The sequence below is a fragment of the Bison bison genome, unplaced genomic scaffold, assembly GCF_000754665.1.
Source record: "Bison bison bison isolate TAMUID 2011002044 unplaced genomic scaffold, Bison_UMD1.0 scf7180017864065, whole genome shotgun sequence".
Classification (NCBI taxonomy): domain Eukaryota; kingdom Metazoa; phylum Chordata; class Mammalia; order Artiodactyla; family Bovidae; genus Bison; species Bison bison.
This window is the reverse complement of record NW_011494637.1, coordinates 1,642,847-1,666,584: the sequence shown is the minus strand read 5'-3', so window position 1 is coordinate 1,666,584 and position 23,738 is coordinate 1,642,847. Positions and strand designations below refer to the sequence as shown.

The window sequence follows — 23,738 nt, the reverse complement described above, 5'->3', positions numbered from 1 at the left end:
ATGCTGTTGAGGTATTGTTTTTTTTCCTGTGATAATTCATGTTTTCTTCCCCGTGTGTAGCAACTTGTTTTGAATGGCCCCCGTGCGGCTGGGTTATTGTTACTGTTCTTGCTTTGGTTGAAGAGAGAGAGTTCTCAACCCCGAGTCTGCAGGTTGGTCTTGGAGCTTCCTGGTCCCCCGCTGCTAGGGGAATCCCCTTCCGCATTCACAAGGCAAAGTTTCCAGTGACTTCTTCCTGGGATTGCTCTGCTGGATTCGGATGGATTTATGTTCTCTTCACTGGGTGGAGTGTACGGAAGTCTACAGTGCACAGTCTGGATTGCTCAGAGAGTCCTTCCCACTTTATCCTTGCCTATGACGTTTTGATGTTGCTTTCAGCAATCAATGCTCCATTGCCAACACCGAATAGTCTATACTGGGGATTTTTTTTGTACTTTTTGACCCAGAATAACTCAAGAAGGTAGAAAAGAGACAATGGGAAGGGGAAGGGGAACACCCATAGTGATGCCATAAAGCATCATAAAGGGAGCAAGGTATTAAGGGAATGTCCACTGTTCCCGTTATTACTTGACCCACATGGGGTCTTGAGCCAAGGAGAAAAGAAGACAGTGAAATGTCTTCTTATCCCTTTCTATTTTAGAAATCGTAGAGACACTGAATGTGTCCATTTCTCTTTACAGTATTATCAACCTTTTATTTAGTTGAAATAAACCCCAGTTTCTAGAAATACATAGGCAGGTAATCCCATTTACAGCTTCACAGGGAGTTTATATATTTTGCTTTGCCTTCAGAAATATTCATTATCTCTGAATTAGAATTCAAGAAAAGCTGTTAAAGAACTTCTAGCTGATGGTGGTGGTAAGGTTAACTTTTGCCCCTGGAATGAGTCAAAATCTTCCTAGTAGTGTGGTCTGAAAATAAGGTACATACGGCCGTGATAAGTTACGCCAGTTAGGTGCATCAGCCTTCCTCTGGTTCAACGAGCTTCCTTCCAGAGTTCAACCTGAAACATATAGCTTACGTACGTAATGCTTTTCACACTGTGCTGGAACCGTGCGTGACCTTACATAGTTAGTCACTGTTCTTTGCTGAGAGAAGTCTGCCTTTCAGTGAAGCAGACAAATTGAGAAGAAGCAAGCTGAGTGAGATTTCAGGGTCAGTGTGTAATAGCAGAAGCCCAGGATGGCAAACAAGGATATCTCCTGAGATAGATTTTCATTGCTTCTGGAACCTTGAATGATCAAATCCATGCATATTAATAGTTATGTGCTGTTGTTTAGTGGCTAACTTGTGTCTAACTGCTTGAAACCCCATGGACTGTGAGTCCGCTGGGCACCTCTGTCCATTGGATTCTCCAGGCAAGAATACTGGAACAAGTTGCCATTTCCACCTCGAGGGGATCTTCCCGACCCAGGGATGGAACCTGAGTCTCGAGTGTGTTGGCAGGTGGATTCTCTACCGCTGAAAGTGACTGTTCCCTGACAGGTCGCGTTTACTGCGTTCTTCACGTTTTCACTCATCAGTAAATGACCTCTAGGGTGTGGCCATGTACTTAGAACACACCGCTTCTCTCTTAACTCACTGAAGTATTTTCAAAACACTTAGATCAAACAAGATTGAAAATCCTTTCACCTTGGCCTACAATATGCTATTTTGGGATGTTTTATTTGTAAATGGTATAATCAAAGTATTACTTAGAAACTCTCTTTCTGCCCTTCAGCGTTTTCATCAGGGCTACGAGGAGGAGACTGCTGAGGAGGCAGAGATCCCAACATGAACAGTTTATTGTCAAGAAAAGAACAGATTTTGGAAATTGCAGCCGTTCTGATGGGTGCAGGAGAAAAGGATAATGTACTTTCAAGATAGTTCCTGGGTAGAATGTTCTGGGCCTTTTGTGTTTATCAATGAAACTGGTACATCATTTTTAGAAGATGAAGCATTTCAACTAGGATTTAACATATTTAAAAATCATGACTTGTTGGAAAGAATAAATCACTTCTGGAAAAGGTTTCAATATAACTCAGGATTATATATCCTTCCAGAAGGCCTTTAAAGATCAGCCCCTTCACTCAGCTGATGCATGGGTGGAAACGAAAATTGGTTTTTAATAAAGTTGGCTCAGACAGTAAAGAATCTGCCTGCGATGTGGGAGACTGGATTCAATCCCTGGACTGGGAAGATCCCCTGGAGAAGGGAACGGCAACCCACTCCAGTATTCTTGCCTGAAGAATCCCATGGACAGAGGAGCCTGGCGGGTTATAGTCCATGGGGCTGCAAAGAGTCAGATGCAACAGAGTGACTAACGCTTTCTTTTGGAGAGTGGTTTTTCCGTCCGCACTGCGTCCACAGCAGGCCGCACTGCCCTCTTGTTTGGCTTCACTTTCTATGTCTTGGTGGAAATTGGGAGTGGTCAGTCACGGATCTCTTAGAGAAAGACACGAGAGCAAGTTTTTAAGCTGACTTGATTTAAGCAGTGATGGAAGCACTGCCCCCAAATAGGGAATTCTAATGCCACTTTAGTGAAATCAGTAAAACAGTGGCCATGGGTCAGATTAAGTAATCCAGACTGTGGGAAATAAACGACCCTGTCCTGAACTATCTTGTTCTTGTTTCTGTCAAACCACATGGCAAGACTTACGCCTGAGACAGTGAGGGGGTGAGGGGTGCCCTGTATCCAGGAGACCAGGCAGGCGTCCTGCCCATCAACCTGGGCAGCGGTCCATCCTGGAGCCGCGAGTGAGTGGAACTAGGGGTGGGGAAGCATGGACTTGCTCATTCCGTGTGCCATGGGGCGGCCAGGCCCAGATCCAGTGGGTGAAATGCCTGGGGCAGCCCTGGCTGGGCAGGGGTGGGCTTTCCTCTGCCCCTGAGCTGCTCAGGGGCACCGACCCCTGCTTTCACTCAGCAGCACTGCCAAAAGCTGGAGTATCCGCAGTCGGGCAGGTCGGCAGCCGAGGGGCCTGCGGGGGCCGGGCCTGGCCACTGGGACTTGAGGAGCCCTGATGGGACACGTTAGGAGATCTGGAGTTTCTGGCCCTGAAAGTCGGTTTATAAAAATTCCTGCAAAACCTGGGGATAAACCTCAGTCTGTTGGGTTTTATTGCTTAATTAGCGAGTTGTCAGTAAGTGGCAGCATATAAACTGAGTGATACTTTTTTTCACCTGTTCACTTACTTTTTATCGGGATAATGAGCTGTGGAATGACAGGAAGAATCTTGTTCCCCCCGTGTTCCAGCATGTCGTGGATTCCTTGCCGAGCGAAAAACTCATAGGGAAATGTCATTTCACAGAGCCCATCAAAAAACAGAGGCAGATAATGATGGTAATCCAGCTTCTCAATTTCTACCTGAAAGGAGAGAGAGAGAAGAAAAAAAAAAATGTCATGTGAAAACAAAAGTCAGGCAAAGCGTGGCTAGGCCAGCTGAGAAGCTGTCACCAACTTAGGAGAAGTAAGGTCGTCAGAACTTCAGGAAGGTTTTCTTAACCAGCTCATCTAATGACTGGAAGTATGCTGCCCTGTCTGTAATCTAGAAATGAGGTTAAAATCATCGCTATTTAAATCTTACCAGATTAAAATCATCATCTACATTGGGAGCATTTTAGTATTTTGCGGGGGAGGGGGGGTCCTAGGTTAATTTTTTTTCACCATTTGGCACAAAGGCAATACTGAAAAGGGGTTCATGGTATATATACTGAAAAGATTTAAAATGGGGGGAAAAAACAGCTGAGAAGAAAGAGATTAGCATCTGAATTTCTAAAAACAAGAATCTAATTGCACATTAATGTATCTTATGAGATATGTCTTTTCAGGACCTGGAAAATATGAAAGTGAGGGGTAAAATATGATCTCATGGACGTCTCCTGGAGCTGGATGTCAAGAAGAATGTTGGGGGCCTTCGAGAAAAAATGGGCAAGACAGACATGGGGCTGAACTTAAATAGACCACTGACACATGGAAATTAAAATATTCCAAATCTCCCCTCTGTTTCTTCTGGGGGCAGAGATATATCTCTTTTCCACCTCTATATACTTGACTCTCAATAATGTCTACATGACCTCCTGTCCAGACCTTTGCAGTTGTATCAAGCACCAAAAGGAACGGGAACAAAAGTTCCAGAAGAGAGAAAAGAGATGGTGCGCTGGGAGCCGTTCACGCGTAGCTTTGATCTACTGCGTGGCGTATCCATGACCCGACTTAGTACCGCAGGTGACAGACGGGGTGGTGAGATCACGGATGGACAGACGCCAATAGACTAGGATTGTGGGTATAACACACCTACAGGCAAAGGATGCAGTGTTCCCACGAAGAGGTGCAAATTTCCCCAGTTTCCAAGTCCTTATGAAAGCACCCAGCTTCCAATTATCACTGTAAGTAAGTGAGGATTCCATCAGGACCTCAGAGAAACCCTTTTACATTAGGAAGTTTTCAGAGCCTCCAGTTCTTGCCCAGAATTCTGGAGTGTCTATCCTGCCTGCCCCTGGTGTGAATAACAGATAATAACTCCTCCACACTTCTGAGTGCTTACTGTGAGTCTGGGTGAATCAAAAGTTCTCAAATTTCCCAAGTGGGAGGTCTGTCTCCAGACTGCTCGTGAATTACCCGGCTAACCAAGGAAGTAAGCACTCAAGATTTGAATGTTCATGTCCTTTTGGAAGTAGGGCTTGGAAAATAAATCCTAAATGGAGGTATATACAGATGTAAATTTTACTTGGTATTGCTTGGAAGATTGTAAAATTTGCTTTATTCATAGTCAAAGTTAATGAAGTTTGTATTTGTATACTAAACTTCTCAAGGATTTTTGTGTATTTGAAAATATTTTAGAGTGCTGTTTTTCACAATTAAAAAAAATCAATGCATCATTCAGCTCCAAAAAGTACAGTGTTGTTGTCTACAGTTTTACCTTGTAACCTAATTTTATAATGTGTCACCTGTACTATATTTTTTTAATTTTTTGCTAAGTCTTTTTAAACCCCATTGTTGCTTTTTACATATCTCTTATAAAGGAGCAAATCATTACATTTTGTACTTTAGTATGAGCTAAGACTTTGTATTTTAATATGTCTGGTTAATGTCTGTCATCTTAATTTTTGATCTCTGAATGTTACTTTTCACTTACTTTTTCCTTTCAATTTTGTAGTTTCGTTATATGGACTGTTTTATTTACATTTTGGTGTGTGATGTCTTTAAACATAAAATAGCCTGTATAAATATTTCATTGCATCTATGTTACAGCTTTCTCTAACATTTAAAAAATGTATTTATCTTATTGAAGTGAGTTAAAAATACCCTACTAAGATAACTGACATGCCCATTTTTCCTTGGAATTTTGTTGATTTTTTTTTTTTTTTTGGTATGATTTGGAGCAACGACTCCAACATCAACAATAGCACCAATAAAAATGTCATTTTATGGTACCAGACACTACTGTGAATACTTAGGTGTATTAGTTCACTTAATCCTCATAACATGCTCTGTCTCTCAGTCACGTCTGACTCTTTGCGATCCCCTGGACTGTAGCCCTCCAGGCTCCTCCGTCCATGGGATTCTCAAGGCAAGAATACTGGAGTGAGTAGCCATTTCCTCCTCCAGGGGATCTGCCTGACCCAGGGACCGAACTTGTCTCCCACGTCTCCTGCACTGAGGGTCAATTTTTTACCACTGAGCTGGCTGGGAGGACCAACAGCTGTACGAGGTAGGTGGGATTGGCATCTCAATTTTCAATACGAGGAAACTGAGGCACAGAGAGGCTTAATAACTTGCCTAAGGTTTGCAGCTAGTTAGCGATAGAACTGGGATCCAAACGCGAGCAGGCTGGCTGCAGGACATGACACTACTTCTTGGGCTTTGTGTATCAAAGTTCAGCATTATTATAATCTCCCTTTATCCTCTTGTCTCTGTCTTCTTTATCATTATTAATGCAGTTTGTCTTAGTCTAATTAAATAATAATTTTGCTATTGCTAGTTTATCTACTATACCTTTTTCTATCCTTTTACTTTCTTCCTCCTGTGATATTATACTTATATAACATGTAGCATTATATATAAATATATATTATATATATATGGGGGTTGATGATAAGCTTTTATTTTTATTCTATTTAGATTTTTTATTGGAGCCCAGTTGCTTCAGCACGCTGTGTAGTTTCTACTGAATACGCCAGCAAAGTGAATCCGCCATACGTATACATGTATCCCTTCTTTTTTGGATTTCCTTCCCATTTAAGTCACCATCAAGCTGCAGCAGAGCGATGAGAAGAATTCCCTGTATTTTAAGAGTATCTTTTCTAAGTACCTCATAGCTGCATTTGTTTTTTTCCTCTCCTGTTTTACATTGCATATTCAAATGACAAATTTCAAAGATGCACATGATTTCGAAAGTTTTAAAAAAGAAAGAAAAGCAAAGGGAGAAGGGATAGGGAAAGAAAAGAGAGCATCTGAAAGACAGCAACCCTGAGTGAAAGGCTGAGAGAGATTGAGGAAGAAAATGATGATCTCCACGTCTTTAACTCCTCCTAGCACGGATGGTACAGAGTCTGCCTGCAATGTGGGAGACCCGGGTTCGATCCCTGGGTCGGGAACATCCCCTGGAGAAGGCAATGGCACCCCACTCTAGTATTCTTGCCTGAAAAATCCCATGGACAGAGGAACCTGGCGGGCTACAGTCCCTGGGGTCGCAAAGAGTCGGACACGACTGAGCGACTTCACTTTGAGCACATTGATCCCAGCAGTACCTTCATATCAGAAATTCTCCTCTTGGAAGTTCTTCTTCTGGCCTGTTTATCAATTATTTGGCCTGTCTATTTCACTAAGATCTATTGTCTTAATAATGCAATAACAACTTGCCATCCTGTTTTGAAGATGGAAACTTCTTAAAACTCTAGACATGTTGCTACTTGCCACAGGGTGATTTTTTACACATAACTTTCTTTCCTGTTTACATATCTTCTAAGGTTTCTTCTTTATCATTAGAACATTGTTGCAGTCGATGAATTTGGCCTAGGCCTTAGGAAACATTCTTACATTCCATTTGCAATCAGGAACTCTGTGTATTTCTTTTGGTTTGAAATGATGTATCTGACTTGGCTGTACTGTATTTTTCTTTTTATCTGAAGAGTTCCTTCTCATTACCACACAACCGTCACACTGTTTTCCACAATAAAGGTGTCTGTGCTTCTTTACTCTCCTTCTCGCTTCAACCCACTTCCCTACGGCTTCGCTGCTCTTACTTTTACCCAGGTCCCTGGTGACCTTCACTCTGCCCAGTGCTCCGGTCCCTTTGCGGCTCTCATCAGCATGGCACAGTTGATCTCGTGACGATGCCTTCTCCAGGCCTCCTGACAGCGTGCCCTTATCACTGGGGTTCATCCTTGATTTCCTTCCTTCAAATTCTGCATCCAATCCATCAGAAGGTAGATTGATTCTATCTCCAAACAGATGCTTAGTTCACTCACTTCTCCACTGTTTTATTTACTACCCGCTTAGCCTAAGCCACCAACCTTCCTTACCTGGATTACTGCAACAGCCTCTAATTAATCTTCTCTTTGGGCTTTTCCTTCCTGCTTCCTTTCTCTGCACATGTGGGTCTTGACCTGCTGTAGTCCTGACCGAGGCGCCGCCAGGGCCTCCCTGACCGGTTGTTCCCGTCCCTCCACACCGCCCTTCTGCAGCTCTGTTCCCTGGACAGATGGTGCCTTTCTTTCCCCTCTCCTTCTTCCTAGAGACACTCTCTGAATGCACCCTTCCCTTCCTTTCCAGACCTCTCAGTCGCTGACCACTCCCTTTCATCCAGATTTCAGTTCACCGAGGCCCTCTTACCACTGCCTACTGCTCTGCTTGATTTTTTTGTGTGGCTTTTATCATTTATTCATCGCAGTTTCTTAAGTTCCGTTGTGTGGGGGGCTTGTCATTGCCTAGAAGGGTGTTTGGCACATAATAGGTGAATACTCAGTAAGCAAGTGTTTGAATTTTAATTCTGACCTTTTCAATCTGTCCTCTGGGTTAACTCTTTGAGAAGCATACTCAGCTGCGGAACAAAGGCTAGATGATGAATGACTATATCTGGAGCTGAGGGTGGGAACCACGGCAGAGTGCACAGAGGTGCTGGTGTCGACCGCTGACCCTGTGACGCGAGGAAGCACGTACATTTCTATACCCTTAGGTATCCTACAAATAAAATGCCAGGTTTCCTCCATTAAGACTGCAGCGATTATTTCTATTTCAGCAACTTTGTGAGTATTTTAATAGACAATCAGCACAGGGTTCTCTCTGCTTCTCATTTCACTAGAAATCATTTAGGGTTTAATGATATGCTGTTCTGTTTACCTTTAAAACTTTAGAAGGAAAAGTTTCTGTTTTTCACAGTATCATCAGAAACAAACATATTAATGTGGCTCTATAATTAATATGTTGGAACAACACAAGATCTTCTTTCTAAAATATCTAGATATTGAGAATAATGCAAGATTAAAACAAACTAGACATAAATTAGTAGATCTCTTATATATCTTTGCATGTATATTTGCCACATGACAACTACTATCCTTTAGAGGTCTTTTAAATTGCTGGCTTCTTTTATTCATTTAAACTTACAAAAGATAATTTTTACCATTCATGAAGCAGTAAACCTTTTTCAGTTATATAAATTAGTTTTCTTTTAAGATAACTTCTTCATAACAGATAAATTATAATTTATGTTTCTTTACTATTACTGTAAAAATAGTAACTTTCAAACTACTATAAAATTTGGGAATTTTTCTTCAAAGTTTATTCAAGAACTCTAGAATTCAAAGAAAGCTGTTTGAAATGAGACAAAGAACAAGGGCTGTTTTGAACATATCAGATAAAATTTCATGGTAAAATATTGATTGGTGACAGCTTGGATATTAAGTCTAGAAATATCAAGTATTTTACTCACAGAATTTCTCTCTTTTAAATTCATGTTTTATAACTTTTTAAAGATCACATAGAACCTACAAGTTGATCCCTAAATCTTACAGTGACCTTTAGTCAAAAGCACTACAATTCTAACTTCACCTCTGCTATCAAATATGCTTTTCTTTTTTATCTTCATAACAAATATGCAAGGAAGTAATGCTGCACTGAAAGATCAGAAAACCAATGAGGTCATGAGTCTCATTTAAAAAAAAAAACTCAAAAACTTACTCTTACACTTTCCATACCCTTGCTTCAATTAGCAAATGAAGTATCATTAATAGTATCTGTTATTACGAGTCCTATGGTAATAACCGAGAATCTTGCTTAGAATCACAAAAATCTGAAAAGGTGTACTTATCTATTAATGTATTATGACCTCATCTAGACTTCTTATGACATTTCTAACATAAAGATTTACCTTACTATTTTCAAGCCTAAAGGCAACTGTTAAACTGCTACAAGAGATCTTACAAATAAGCATTGTTTACAGACGATATTGGAGAAGTAAATGGCAACCCACTCCAGTCTTCTTGCCTGGAGAATCCCATGGACAGAGGGGCCAGGCGGGCTACAGTCCATGGGGTCACAAAGAGTTGGACATGACTGAGCAACTAACACAGATGATAGACATAACATATTTCAAACTCAGATGCACTTCTCTTTTTCAAATGTGTGTGGATGTGTTTGTGACGAAGAACCCCTGGTGGCTCAGATGGTAAAGAATCCGCCTGCAATGCAGAAGCTGGGTTCGATCTCTGGGTTGGGAAGATCTCCTGGAGAAAGCAATGGCAACCACTCCACTATTCCTGCCTGGAGAATCCCACGGATGGAGGAGTTGGCAGTCTACAGTCCATGGGGTCACAAAGAGTCAGAGACAGCTGAGTGACTAATGCTTTCACTATATTTTCTCAATGATACCAAATATATAGCTAAAATCCTGTATTAGTACATGATTAAAAAAGTAAGACTTTTAACGTGAAAAATGTTCTGTAGTGTTAAAAAGGAAATTTCACACAGGATGGATAATGTGGATCCCTACACTGTTATAAAGTCTAAAAAAAACCCAAAATGTGTTGTATTTGAAGTTGAAGTTAGGAAACCCTCAGATGCTAAAGACAAAAACCAGAGTCACAGAGATGATAGTGTCCGACCCTAGGTTGTATCAGACACAGATCACATCATAAGACTGAGAATGAGCTTTTAAAATCTCAAGAGTTAGGAAAAGAGAGCATTTGGCAAGAGAAGGGAGTTAGGCTGAAACTCCTGCACTCACTGGAACCCTTTAAGTGCTGTCTCACTTGTGAAAAGCGGACCAGAAACTCTTTGCACAAATTTGTGGAAATAAGAAGTTTAATGTTTGAAAAAGCTCTTGCTGGGAAAAACTTCACTTGAGAAACAGAAACCCAAAGGAATTAAGGAATTAACCAAAGAAGTCAAGGAATTAAGGGGGAAAAAAATGTTTTCAGACCATGGAAAGGAAACTTCTGGGCTCAGATAAAAGCAAATTGCGGAAGTGTTAATATTTGCTTAACAGAAAATATATACTATCATTAACCTTAAAATTCAATAGCAGTTTGAAGAATAGACTGGTTCCAGATTAAAAGAGAATAGGGGTCTGGATCACAGAACTGAGGGGCCAACACAGAATTAGCACAGGGGTGAGGCAATGGAAAAGGTACAGATAAATCCCAACTCAAGATGCTCCCACATTTGACTCATGGGACTTCAGAGGATGGAGTATGGAGAAAGGGGGGTTTGGAGCCATAATGGTGGAGACTCATTCAAAGTCAAATAAAAGTGTGAATTTTCAGATGGAACATGCATGTCTAGACACCTTTTTGATAAAAACTATAAAACTCCAAAGTCAAGGAAAAGATTTAAAAGCACCTAGAAACAAAAGGCAGATTATAGATAAAGGACTGAAATTAGACTTAAATTACAAGTCTAACTAATAAAATAGAGGCCAGGAGGCAGGGTAAAAAAAGGCAGATCATAGATAAAGGACCGAAATTAGACTTAACTTACATGTCTTACTAATGAAATAGAAGCCAAGAGGCAGAGTAAGAACGCTTCAATGTGCTGAAAGGTTTCAGTAATTGTTAATCTTGAACACAGTACTCAGCTAAATCACCATTTAAAAATAAAACCAAATTAAATGTATTTGGCCAAGACACAGACCGAAAGGTTTGTTGTTGTTTGTTTGGATTTTGTTGTTGCTGTTATTTTAACCCAAGGGTTATCCCTTCAACCAAAGGATAGAATTTATTAAACACTGGAGTGAACTGAGGACAAAGAAGAGATGGAAGAGATAATAGTGTACATTTTTAAAAAACACTGACAAGACTAAATAAACACTGACTATAAAAATACAAAAATCATTAATTACAGAGATTTAAAGGTGGATCTGCAGACACTAGGAGGGAGAAATAAAGATGATGAGAGAAAAGTGACCTGCCTCAGAGTAAGGCCTTTGCATTGACAGGGATGAGGATAAAATGATTAACCTTAGACTTAATTCAGCATATTAAAGTGCAAAGATACACATGGAAAGAATAGAAATAAAATTAACTTTCAAAAGCAAGAACATCAGTTCAGTTCAGTTCAGTCACTCAGTCGTGTCCGACTCTTTGCGACCCCATGAATCGCAGCACGCCAGGCCTCCCTGTCCATCACCAACTCCCGGAGTTCACTCAGACTCACGTCCATCGAGTCAGTGATGCCATCCAGCCATCTCATCCTCTGGCGTCCCCTTCTCCTCCTGCCCCCAATCCCTCCCAGCATCAGGGTCTTTTCCAATGAGTCAACTCTTCACATGAGGTGGCCAAAGTACTGGAGTTTCAGCTTGAGCATAAAGCTCTATTAACATTACAGAAGGCTGACTGAACATCCCAGCTGCCTCCACGAGAAAACATGAAGAGAAGAAAATATGTGGGATGAATCCAAGTAGATAAATAATCATAGTAAATGTAAACAGATTACATTCTCTAGTTAAAAGATTCTAAAGAGAGGGAAAATATACTTCAGCTACAAATTTGTTTATAAGACGTATACTCAAAATATAATGTCAGAAAAAGATGGAAAATAAAGGTACAGTAAAACATATAACGAGTGTGATACGGGAGAGATTCCTGGAGGAGAAGCTGTATTTGCAGTATTTATGTATTTTGATGATACTAAATTATATTCCCTGTTTCTTCATTGCCTATCCAAAGAGAAAGTCAACAAACTTTGATTTTTGACAATATTATAGGCAAAATAAAGAAGGTTGAGTGCTGAAGAATTGATGCTTTTGAACTGTGGTGTTGGAGAAGACTCTTGAGAGTCCCTTGGACTGCAAGGAGATCCAACCAGTCCATTCTAAAGGAAATCAGTCCTAAAGATTCATTGGAAGGACTGATGCTGAAGCTGAAGCTCCAATACTTTGGCCACCTGATGAGAAGAACCAACTCACTGGAAAAGCCCCTGATGCTGGGAAAGATTGAGGGCAGCAGGAGAAGGGGGTGACAGACAATGAGATGGTTGGATGGCATCAGCAAATCAACTGACATGAGTTTGAGCAAACTCGGGGAGATAGTGAAGGACAGGGAACCCTGGCATGCTGCAGTTCATGGGGTTGCAAAGAGTCAGACATGATTTAGTGACTGAATAACAACAACAAATAGGTAAATGTTATTTTTCTGTTATTTTAACCTGTATTTCTTCTACTGTGAGAATAATCACATTTTAAAGATATTTTTGAAAATCATTTTTATGTCATTTTATGTGAATTGTACTTTCACATTCTTGGCCATTTTTTTTTTAAAGCTTACATTGAACTTTTTCTTTAGGAGCTCGTTTATATTATGGGGATTTATCCTTTATGTATGATAGGAGTTTCAATTTTTTGAAGACTTTTTTGTTTTAGAATTTATTAATTTTTTTATGGATTCTGAAGTTTGAGTCATCATTAGAAAAGTTTTCCTCCATTCCGTAGCAGAAAGAATAGAAACAATTAGAAAAGATAATTTATAATTGTTTATAGTACTTTATGATTTTTTTCCCTTATATTTAAGTCATCAAAGCATTTGTAACTTTTCTTGGTATGGTGTGAAGTATGCTTCCAGTGGCAACTTTTTTCCAGTGGCCACCTAGTTGTTCCACCATATTTATTTACTTCTTGACTTTCTATTCTATTGCACTGATCTTTTTTTAATTTTTATTCATGAACCAATATTATTTTAATTATCACAATTGTTTAATAGATTTTAATATGTCAAGGTTCCCCTGTTATTACCTTTCCTTTTCTGTTTTTCTGTTATCATAATTTACTTTTCAATATGAAGTTTAGACCATAAATTTTAGACACAGGTTTACTTAAAGGATATATAATATAAAAACTTGCCTTCAATAATTAGATAAAACACATTCTTTACAAGCACGGGCTTCCCTTGTGGCTCAGCTGGTAAAGAATCTGCCTGCAGTGCGGGAGACCTGGGTTCAATCCCTGGGTTGGGAACATCCCCTGCAGAAGGGAACAGCTACCCACTCCAGTATTCTGGCCTGGAGAATTCCGTGGACTGTGTAGTCCATGGGGTCACAAACAGCTGGACAGGACTGAGTGACTAAGCACACTTGAGACAGTTTAGAAAACTAAATGAACACTAAGCCATAAAGTAAGTCTCAAGAAATTCCGAAATACCTATGTTGCTGCTGCTGCTGCTGCTGCTAAGTCGCTTCAGTCGTGTCCGACTCTGTGCGACCCCACAGACGGCAGCCCACCAGGCTCCTCCGTCCCTGGGATTCTCCAGGCAAGAACACTGGAGTGGGTTGCCATTTCCTTCTCCAATAAATGAAAGTGAAAAGTGATGTGTTAAATTTTTTGAAGAAAATTAAATAACAAATCATTAACTAAAAGACAGCCAAGCTTTTAACTTCCATATATTTGGAGATTTACACTTTTAAATTACTCATAGATCAAAGGGAAAAAGCCTTATAGAAATAACAGCATGTTAAGAATTGAATTACAATGAGACTACTTAACCTTAAAAGAACAGAAAAATGCCCATTTATACAGACTCCTTTAGAGAATAAAGAATAAAGGAAAACTACACAGCTCACTATATGAGGCCATCATAACCTTGCCACTAGAATCAAATAGCTACAGTCTAATCTCACTGAATCAAAAATAAAACAACAGGCAAATTGAATTCAATAGCATGTTAAAAAGTATGACCAAACTGGCTGTGTTACAATAACATCAGAATATTTCAACATCATGTTTAAATTTTTAAAGGATGAAAAATAAGATCATTTTAATGGATGCAGATAAAACACTTGATAAAATCATTCATTAAAAAATAAAAACACTATTTTACTGCAGTAAAAATAAAAAATAAAAACCCTGTAGGAAAAACCTACAGCAAATATCCTACTTTATGGTGAAACTTTAGGAATATTTAAATTATGGAAAAGTCCACTGAATCCCTTAGAAAAGAAACAAGATTGTTAAACATCATCACTATTCAGCATTGTCCTGGAAATTCAAGCTAATGCTGAAAATAAAATACATATAAAGACTGGTGGGGAAAAAAGTTCTCGTTGTTTGAGGATGTTATGCTTATCCACATAGTATACCCAGAGAATCTACAAGCAAGTATAATTAGTAAGAGAGTTCAGAAAAATTGCCTCATAAAAGATCAGCAAACTAAAAATAGTCGTATCCCTATATGCCATTAAAATGTATGTATTTTTAATGTTCACAAGAGCAAGAAATGAAGCAAATAAACCCTTCAAGGTAACACCTGCCAATGCAGGAGACGTAAGAGACTCGAGTTTGATCCCTGGGTTGGGAAGATCCCCTGGAGGAGGAAATGGCAACCCATGCCAGTATTCTTGCCTGGAGAATCCCATGGACAGAGGATACAGTCTACAGGGTCGAAAAGAGTTGGACACAACTGAAATGACTTAGCGCACAAGCAGAGTAATAAAACTAACAGCCCATAAGACTTTATGGAGACGATTACAAAAGATTACTGACAAGTGTAAATGGAAAACAGGAATGGTCTTCCATGAACAAATGAATACACTGACTATACTCGTGGGTGAACAGACAAACTTACGACAGTGGTGACTTATGTTCAAGTTAATCTACAAGTTTGACACCTAAACTCAAGGCAAGTTTTCTATTCTTAAGGTGAGAAGCGGAAGATTTGAGAGGCTCAGTGACCTTTTGGGACCACATTCTGAGCAGGGACAGAGTGAGAATCCAAACCCAATATTTCTTTCCATTGACCTGTCACATTTTCACTATCTTGATGGCTTGCTGTTTATTACAAATACTGAAGGTTTTATCTAGCTGGAAGATATTATTAATATAATAATTACTGAATAACAAATCTGGACTTGGGACTGGAGAATCAAATTATTTTATGGAATAACCTTATTTCAAGTTTCTGTCAGAAATGCTAACAAGACAGCTAAAGGTCAGTTGTAAGCAGATCTCGAATTTATGCACACTTAACCTTTATTATCCAGGACTTGTGTGTTCCTAACTGCAGCAGTCAATGAGTGATGCTCTGAAGTGGAATAAATGAAAAAAAAAAATTCCCAGTTAAACGCACCTCCTAAATTTTTTCAAACAGCTTTTTTTTTTAACATCAGGAGGGTAGATTAAAAACAAGCAAAATATATATTAAAATACACCTTCAGATACATCTTCAAAGATTCATTTATCACATTTCTGTATAATGGTAAAAATAGCATAATTTTTTATCAGATGTAGAGAGGGAATAATTATATTTTGGGAAAAGCAAGCAGTATATGAAACGCCTTGAAAGTCCTGGCACAGTCTTAGGAATTGAGACAGAGTTAGAAACAGATTATTTGTGGCTTTTACCATTGGTGTCAATCGTAGAGTATCGAATCATTTTACAAAAACTCTCCATGATTAGATAATTTACTATGAACCTTAATACACTCAACCAAGTAAGGAGAATTAAAGAGCTCCGGAAAGGATTAATTTAGGTGAAGTTAATGCTGTGAAGCAGCTTTAAGAAGAAATTACTATGATAGCAGTATTGGCTGTCTCTTACATCAGCAGATAATTTTGCTATGTATATAATCTTCAGGGATAAGTTACAAATATATTAAGGTTCTTTATACTCAGAAGTTCTTATATTTCTTAAATTTCACCTAAAAAAAAAGTAACAAACATCTACTGAATCACTGAACTAGCTAAGAGTGTTGGGCTGAACGTTGGAGTTAGTGAGTAGGAAAAAAAAATGAAAGTGTGTTCAGAAAAAATACTACTTATTTCCTTTGATTTATATTTTAATATTAACCGTTTATTGAAAGGGTAAAGTAATGACACACTCCGTTCATGGAGAGCAGCGTGGAGCTGGAATCAGGCACATCTGCGTCCAAATCCAGTACTCGTATGAGGCGAGTTCCATCACTTTAAAAATGTGACTTTACTGGCCTTCTCTGGGGTTTTCTTCACTATTTGTAAAGAGAAACCCCATCCCCAGGTTTATCATAACTAACTGAGATGCCATTGCCGTTTGGTCACTCAGTCTTGTCCAGCTCTTTGCGACCCCACGGACTGCAGCTCGCCAGGCTTCCCTGTCCATCACCAATTCCCAGAGCTTGCTCAAACTCACATCCATTGAGTCGGTGATGCCATCCAGCCATCTCATCCTCTGTCGTCCCCTTCTCCTCCTGCCCCCAATTCCTCCCAGCATCAGAGTCTTTTCCAGTGAGTTGGCTCTTCCAAGCAGGTGGCCAAAGTATTGGAACTTCAGCTTCAGCATCAGTCCTTCCAATGAATATTCAGGACTGATTTCCTTTAGGTTGGACTGGTTTGATCTCCAAGGGGAAAAAAATATCTTTTGGGTATGCCAACATTTCCCTAAACTATTCTGGTTCTGCTGTCATTTTGTTCAAAGTGATTGAAGAACAGAAGTCATTTGTGAAGGACACAGAACACTGAGCCCAGAGAGCTCGCAGGTTAAAGCCGGGCACACATCAACGTCTGCCAGCGATTCGGGGGACTTTCAAGTGGGTCAGAGTATCTTTAGAGAAAATGACACCATCCTTCTGGGTTTGAGTAGTATAAGAATGAATCTAGGGGATAAAAACTTACAGTGCTGAAAATTCTGTCTTTGCTATCAAGACACTAATATTCATAATAACATATGAATGCAAACATGTACACCACCGCACAGGAAGACTGCAAAAGACATATATAAAATACCAGTACATAAACTTCCCGATTTCGTATTTGTCGGCTGAAACCTTTGCCAAATTTTTAATGAAAAAATACTACCTGCCTCGTTGAATCTCTGCTTCAGAGTATAACCTTAGGCCACACACCTAAGTGTCCATCTTTTATAGCAGATGTGATAGTGACAGTCAAGTTATTTTGACATTTCACAGTTGTATACCAGTGACACTGGGGAAATACACACTCTGTACAAGGGGGCCCTAATTCTGGAAACAAACATCTTAAATCACAGTATCCAAACAGAGCTCTAAAAATGTTACTATGTTTTCTTTGCTGTGAGAAAGACTGAACTTCTTAGTGTGTGGTATAAAGAGCATTTCCTTTAACTCAGCGAAGGTTACAGAGAAAATTTAAAACCACGCGGAGTGAAAGGCTCATTTTCGTTCTTCTCATTATACAATTTGGGGAGCTGGTATCTCTCTTCCTACAGTGAACTCTGCCTTCCAACATCTGTGAAGACAGTGTCTTCAGAGAAGATCAAGCACTGCTGTTTAGAATGTTCTTTGCAATTCTGTTCTTTCTATCTCTAAATTCCTTTCTCCACCTATTCTCTCTATTCCTGGGTTCTCTAGACTCTGCTTATTGCCTATTGTTACTTGAAGGCAGGAAGAGAAGGGGATGACACAGGATGAGATGGTTGGATGGCATCACTGACTCGACAGACATGAGTTTGAGCAAACTCTGGGAGATGGTGAAGGACAGGGAAGCGTGGCGTGCTGCAGTCCATGGGATCACAAAGAGTCAGACCCAACTGAGTCACTTACCTGAACTGGTTGCTTTTACAAGGCCATTTATGTAGCTACTGTTATGCCATCGTGTTTCCTCTGCAACAAGGTTTCTGCAGAGATATCTCTATGCTCCCTGAGGACAAGGTCTGTATTTGTTCACAGTTGATGCCTAATATCTCCCGTTTCCTCTGAGTCTTAAAATCAACAGAATACAGGGATGATTTTTCATCTGGGAGTAAAAACAACACTCTAAAGCAAAGTCCACGAAGACCCTTTTCAGTTTACAACAATCATGGTCAGCTAAGATACCTAGTTTGCAAATCCACAAAATATTTAATTTTTATTAAGAAATTGTGGTATATCGGGTGCATGGGATCCACAGTTTTATTGTCAGACTTAAAGGAATGTTAACCGTGTTCCAAGCGTTTCTAGCTTCCACGGAACTTGGCTTGGCACCCAGGTCAGAGAACCTTTCATGTCCTCTCCAGGACAAAGAATTAAGAGTTTGCAGCACCGGAGTATTTTGTATATGCTTCTACTAGGGTATTTATTAAGCTTGTATACTTGTCCACATTTGGTCATGCGCCCTAACTTGTGAGCCCCGGATGCCATGTTCAATCCATTTTTTTTTTTTTTGATCTGTAATATTTCATATTAACTGCTGGTGTATAGACCACCTCACCTTTGCTGAAAGAATTCATCAACAAGCAGATTCTCAAATGATTGCCCGATACCAGTCTCGCTTGTCCCTTGTTCATTCGTCAAAGTGCTGCCAGACGCTCCTTTCTAAAAATACATTGTCCATGTCACTTGTCTTCAAGCTGTCCTTCACCAGGTGTGTGCAGGGTACATCCTAATCTCTTCACCGCGGTGAACTCAGCCCTTTGGGGTCTGGCCCCAGACTCCCTTCTGAGCTTCGTGCCCTGACATTTCGCTCTCACAACCTGAGTTCCAGTTACGTCATGTATCTTACTCTTCGCTGAACGCGTTCTACCTTACTGCGTGTCTGTGGTACTTTTTCATTTTCATGTTTATTTATATTTTATGCAAACCTATGAGGGCTGCGTCCTGTCCGCGTGAAAGTAGTGAAGATTATTTTGGAGCCTAGGTAAGTAGATTTTGGAGCCTCAGTCCTGCTTCTGCTCCTGCTTCTGCTGGTAATTTACTCGTCTGTCCTTGGGCAAGCCATCTCAGTGCCCTCATTAAAGCAGGGATTACACTGGTCTAGGCTTCAAATGCCTTGTAAATAATACATTAGTTCATTCATGCAAATCATCTAGAAGAGCGCCAGGTACATGTTAATCATTATTATTATCACCGAGCTCCCCTGGAACAGCAGTAGACACATATTATAATTACACGAGTAATTATTCAGAGTGTATACCCAAACATTTACCTATTTGAGAACATGAACTAGATCGTCTGTTGCCTTTCTGACGGGTGTGGGGAAGAGGGAAGTTCCCCGCACCCAAGGGTGGCAGGAGGGGTGGAGGAGGGGGTGGTGGAGAGCAAGGGGTCAGCATTAGAGTCCCAGAAGCCCCCACCAAGGATGGAGAACTGAGTGTGCGTGTGTGTGTGAGTGTGTCTGTGTGTGTGTGAGTGTGTCTGTGTGTGCGTGCGCGCTTATGGGTGTGCGGTAAACACTGAGAGGGGGTTGAGGGGCATCCTAGTGATGTATGTTGGTAGAGGATTGTGCTTGCCTTGCTGGTTTGCTTGTTCTGTCAGGGCATGGCCCAGGGAAGTTTCAAGTCGCAGCAGAGACTGGGGGTGATGGCTGCAAGACCGAGACAGGCAGGCAGACTCAGCTGAATTCTGGCGGCACCCTTATGAGCTGAGGGCTTCCCAGGTGGAGCTAGTGGTAAAGAACCCGCCTGCCAAGGCAGGAGACACAAGAGACGCAGGTTCGATTCCTGGGTCGGGAAGATCCCCTGGCATAAGGGAATGGCAACCCACTCCAGTATTCCTGCCTGGAGAATCCGACCATGGAGAGAGGAGCCTGGCAGGCTGCAGTCCAGAGGGTCGCACAGAGTCGGACACAACTGAGCAACTAACACTAACGTTGATGAGTTGAACTCGGAGATCCAGCCGGCAGCTAAGCTTCGGAAGCAGCCATCAGGCATTATTCATGCCAAAAGCATGGCCCAAGGGCCAGTTCCAACCATGGCAATTTCCAAAGCAGATAAAAGGATGGAGGCCCATGCCCAAGGACCCCATGAGATCACCTACGAGTCCACCTGAACATCTGTGGGAAGGATAAAGGGGTAATATGGGGCTGGTTCCAGACAGCGCCTCTCTCTTGTGAAGCCGCAAGAAATTCCTCCTGCGCCGAGGGGATGCCCCACGGGAAGGAGAGAGAGAGTGGCGGAAGTGAGACATGCGGGCAGGATCAGTTTCAGCTTCGTCTCCTCCCCCTCCCCGCCGAATGTCATGCGTGAAAATGGAATCTCCAGAGCAAGAAGAGGACAGTGCTTTTACAAACATGATTATACTCCCAGCACCACTCAGTTCTCCGCCGCACGTGTGTGCGCGCACACACACACCCACACATACACTCGTTTACAATTTGTCTCTCTCGTTCCGTCTTCTCTCTTTATGACTGTTTTATGTCTGCACCAGAACTTAACGCATCTCAGGGGCTGTCACACAGACCTGGATGGATGGATGGAAAAAAGGGGTAAATGAGTGAATGAATTTCTTTTTAGTTAATTTACTCCGTACTCAGTCTGGATCAAATGTTTTCTATTTTAGTGTGTTTTCCTGGGAATTTCTGAAAAATACGTCAAGCAACTGCTGCTTTCAGACCTCCCGGATTCAGTCATCTGGGAGCAGCGTGTCATTTTGCATGACTTTAAATCATTCATTTCAATCCCCTTTTGATTCACAAGTGAGAACCAGAATTCCATTTACGGTAAAATGACTTGCCCAAAGGCAGAAAGTGATTGAATTGCCCACTCATCAATCCTAACTTATTTAGGCTCATTGTTCTTTTTTTCAACTGAAAGGGGCCTTTGATTTCATTTAGTTTCTTGCACTTTTCAGTTCATGAAACGTGTCCAACAAGGCCCAGATTATTGGGTCTGTCAGATCCTGCCTCGTTCCGGGGTTATGTGTTATGACCTACGATACACAGCCTGGCAGTTTCTAGAATGCCGGTGTTTGTTAGATCCAACGCAGAGTGTGGTCATATTCCAGCTGTCTCTGAGCCCTGGAACTGCGGAAAACAAGAGAGCTAAGGAATTCCTTTGAGTTAATTCCTGATCATCTACACAGCTTCCAAATAGTGAGAGATGAGAATCAGAGAAGAAAAAGTTGAACAAAGTAAGTTTGAAAACGTTTCAGATACGTAAGCCTTCAGTCTTGCAACATACTGTTAGCATTAGCAACTAATTTTAGCACATCAGTTCAGCAATTTTGAGCAGATTGATTTAGTGAGTTAAAATATTGTGTCATCAAAGGAAATGGCAACCCACTCCAGTATCCTTGCCTGGAAAACCCGAGGGGCAGAGGAGCCTGGTGGGCTACAGTCCATGGGGTCACAGAGAGTTGGACACGACTGAGTGAGTAAGCAAGCTCAGTGCTTAACATCAAAAGGAGTTAATATTCACAATGATCAGTGAGGGTAGAGACCGTGTCTTTACTCTCATTGCTCCCAGTAATGTCATGGTAAATGTATTAACCACTGGCTGCTGGAGAAGAGAGTTCTGATTAGTAGTATTTGTTGATTTTTGTGGTGTAAACACTCCTGCCACAGCCAATTATGATCTATCAATTTGAAATCGCTCGATGTGGAGTTGGGAAGAGAAGTGTGTGATCAGCTGTCCCAAGCCATAAGAAACCTTATGTTGTGACTTACTGTATCTTAATAGGATTTTGGCTAATTCTATACATACAGAGATACATATGTCTCACATAACATTTTCACATGTTATATACTGCCCATATCATGGAACTTGACTGGCCATGAAAATTCACAAAATATTCAATCTGATTCTTGACTGCTCTGACTCTCTGACCTTCTAAAAGCACAGGAAGAATTTAATATGAGTGAAGCACATGTGATTCTGATTATTTATTTTACATCAGAACAAGGTTTCATCTGCTTCACTCCAAATGAAGTAAAAACCAACTGGCTATTCAAAGAAATAGGAACATGGAAACAACCTAAACATCTATCCACAGGTGGATGGATTAAAAAAAAAAAGGGACACATACATGCAATGAAATAGTACTCAGCCATAAAAAATAATGAAATAATGCCATTTGCAGCTACATGGATGGGCCTAGAGATGATCGTACTGAGTGAAGTACCTCAGACAGACAAATACCACAAGGTATCATTTTCTTGTGGAATCTAAAATATGACTCAAATGAACTCATGTGAGGGATGGAAACAGACACGCAGACATAGCGGACAGACGTGTGCTTGCCAAGTGCGAGGAGAGGCATGAGCGGGTTGGCCTGGGAGTCAGGACGAGAAGGTGCAAACTGTTGTATATGGAATGGATAAACAAGGGCCTATTATATAGCACAGAGAACTACATTCAATATCTTATAATAAACCACAATAGAAAAGAATAACAAGAAAGAAATAGGAATATGCAGGTCTATAAACAAACAAACTTTATTTTACAAAAGAGCACCCCAGGTGGCTCAGTGGGTAAAGGATCCGTCTGCAGTGCAGGAGACGAAGGAGACACAGGTTCGATCCCTGGGTTAGGAAGATCCCCTGGAGAAGAGCATGACAACCCACTCTAGTATTCTTGCCTGGAGAATCCCCTTGGACAGAGGAGCCTGGCAGCTACAGTCCACGGGGTCACAAAGAGTCAGACACAACTGAAGCAACCGAGCACACACACGTATTTAACTAAAATTTTAAAAAAAATTAATTTTCCTCTTGGTTTTACAAAATTTCTGACACCTGTCTTCTATGTAATTATTTTTCCTTCCACCTTCTCTTGTCTGCAATTACTTTGCTCTTGCCGACCATGCTTGCTCAGCTGTATCAGCGAGGGTTAGTCAACAGTATAAATCAAAGTGTCCCACATTAGGGCAGCTCCAAAGTTGGCTGTTTAATTAAATGGTTCAACACTAACATCAAATAGCCTGCTTGTTTCCAGTTGTCTTCTGTGCTTTTGTGGAAGGTTTGGCTGGCTCCCCCTCCTAATCACAGAATGGCTACAGGAGCTCCAGCAATCACAACTAGCTACAAAAACATTTACCAGTAGAAAGAGAAAGTAAGCTTTCCTTTCATCTCTTCTTAATAGCTAATAAACTTTTCTTAGAAAAGAAAACACTTCCCCTTTTCACTCTTAGAATTAACTCATAATCTCCTTATTAAGCAATGCAATCCAAATCACTGGCAATGAAAATGCATGCATTGACCACAATTGCCTCAGACTATCTTCATCCCCTGGTGATAAAGGAGAGAATAACTGGTAGATAAGATCATTAAAAAAAAAAATCTGTTATAGACAGTAACTTTGAAAAAGTTAGACATAAATAGACTATGACATACTGGCTTAAAACAGTTGGTATATTATATTCCTACAGCAACTTACTACAAACTTAGAGCCTTCAGTTCAGTTCAGTTCAGTTCAGTCGCTCAGTCATGTCCAACTCTTTGCAACCCCATGAATTGAAGCACGCCAGGCCTCCCTATCCATCACCAACTCCCAGAGTTCATTCAGCCTCACGTCCATTGACTCGGTGATGCCATCCAGCCATCTCATCCTCTGTCGTCCCCTTTTCCTCCTGCCCCCAATTCCTCCTAGCATCAGAGTCTTTTCCAATGAGTCAACTCTTCACATGAGGTGCC

At 40.7% G+C, this 23,738-nt stretch overlaps 1 protein-coding gene across 2 annotated transcripts in view; it reads right to left on the bottom strand.

Moving 5' to 3' along the window:
* PACRG (PARK2 co-regulated) overlaps positions 1-23,738 on the bottom strand; it is a 531,307-nt gene that overhangs the window by 261,030 nt on the left and 246,539 nt on the right. For both annotated transcript variants that reach the window (XM_010836738.1, XM_010836739.1), the window contains exon 3: positions 3,175-3,346. In XM_010836738.1, the coding sequence (XP_010835040.1) occupies positions 3,175-3,346 (172 nt within the window). The remainder of the gene's footprint in view (positions 1-3,174; positions 3,347-23,738) is intronic.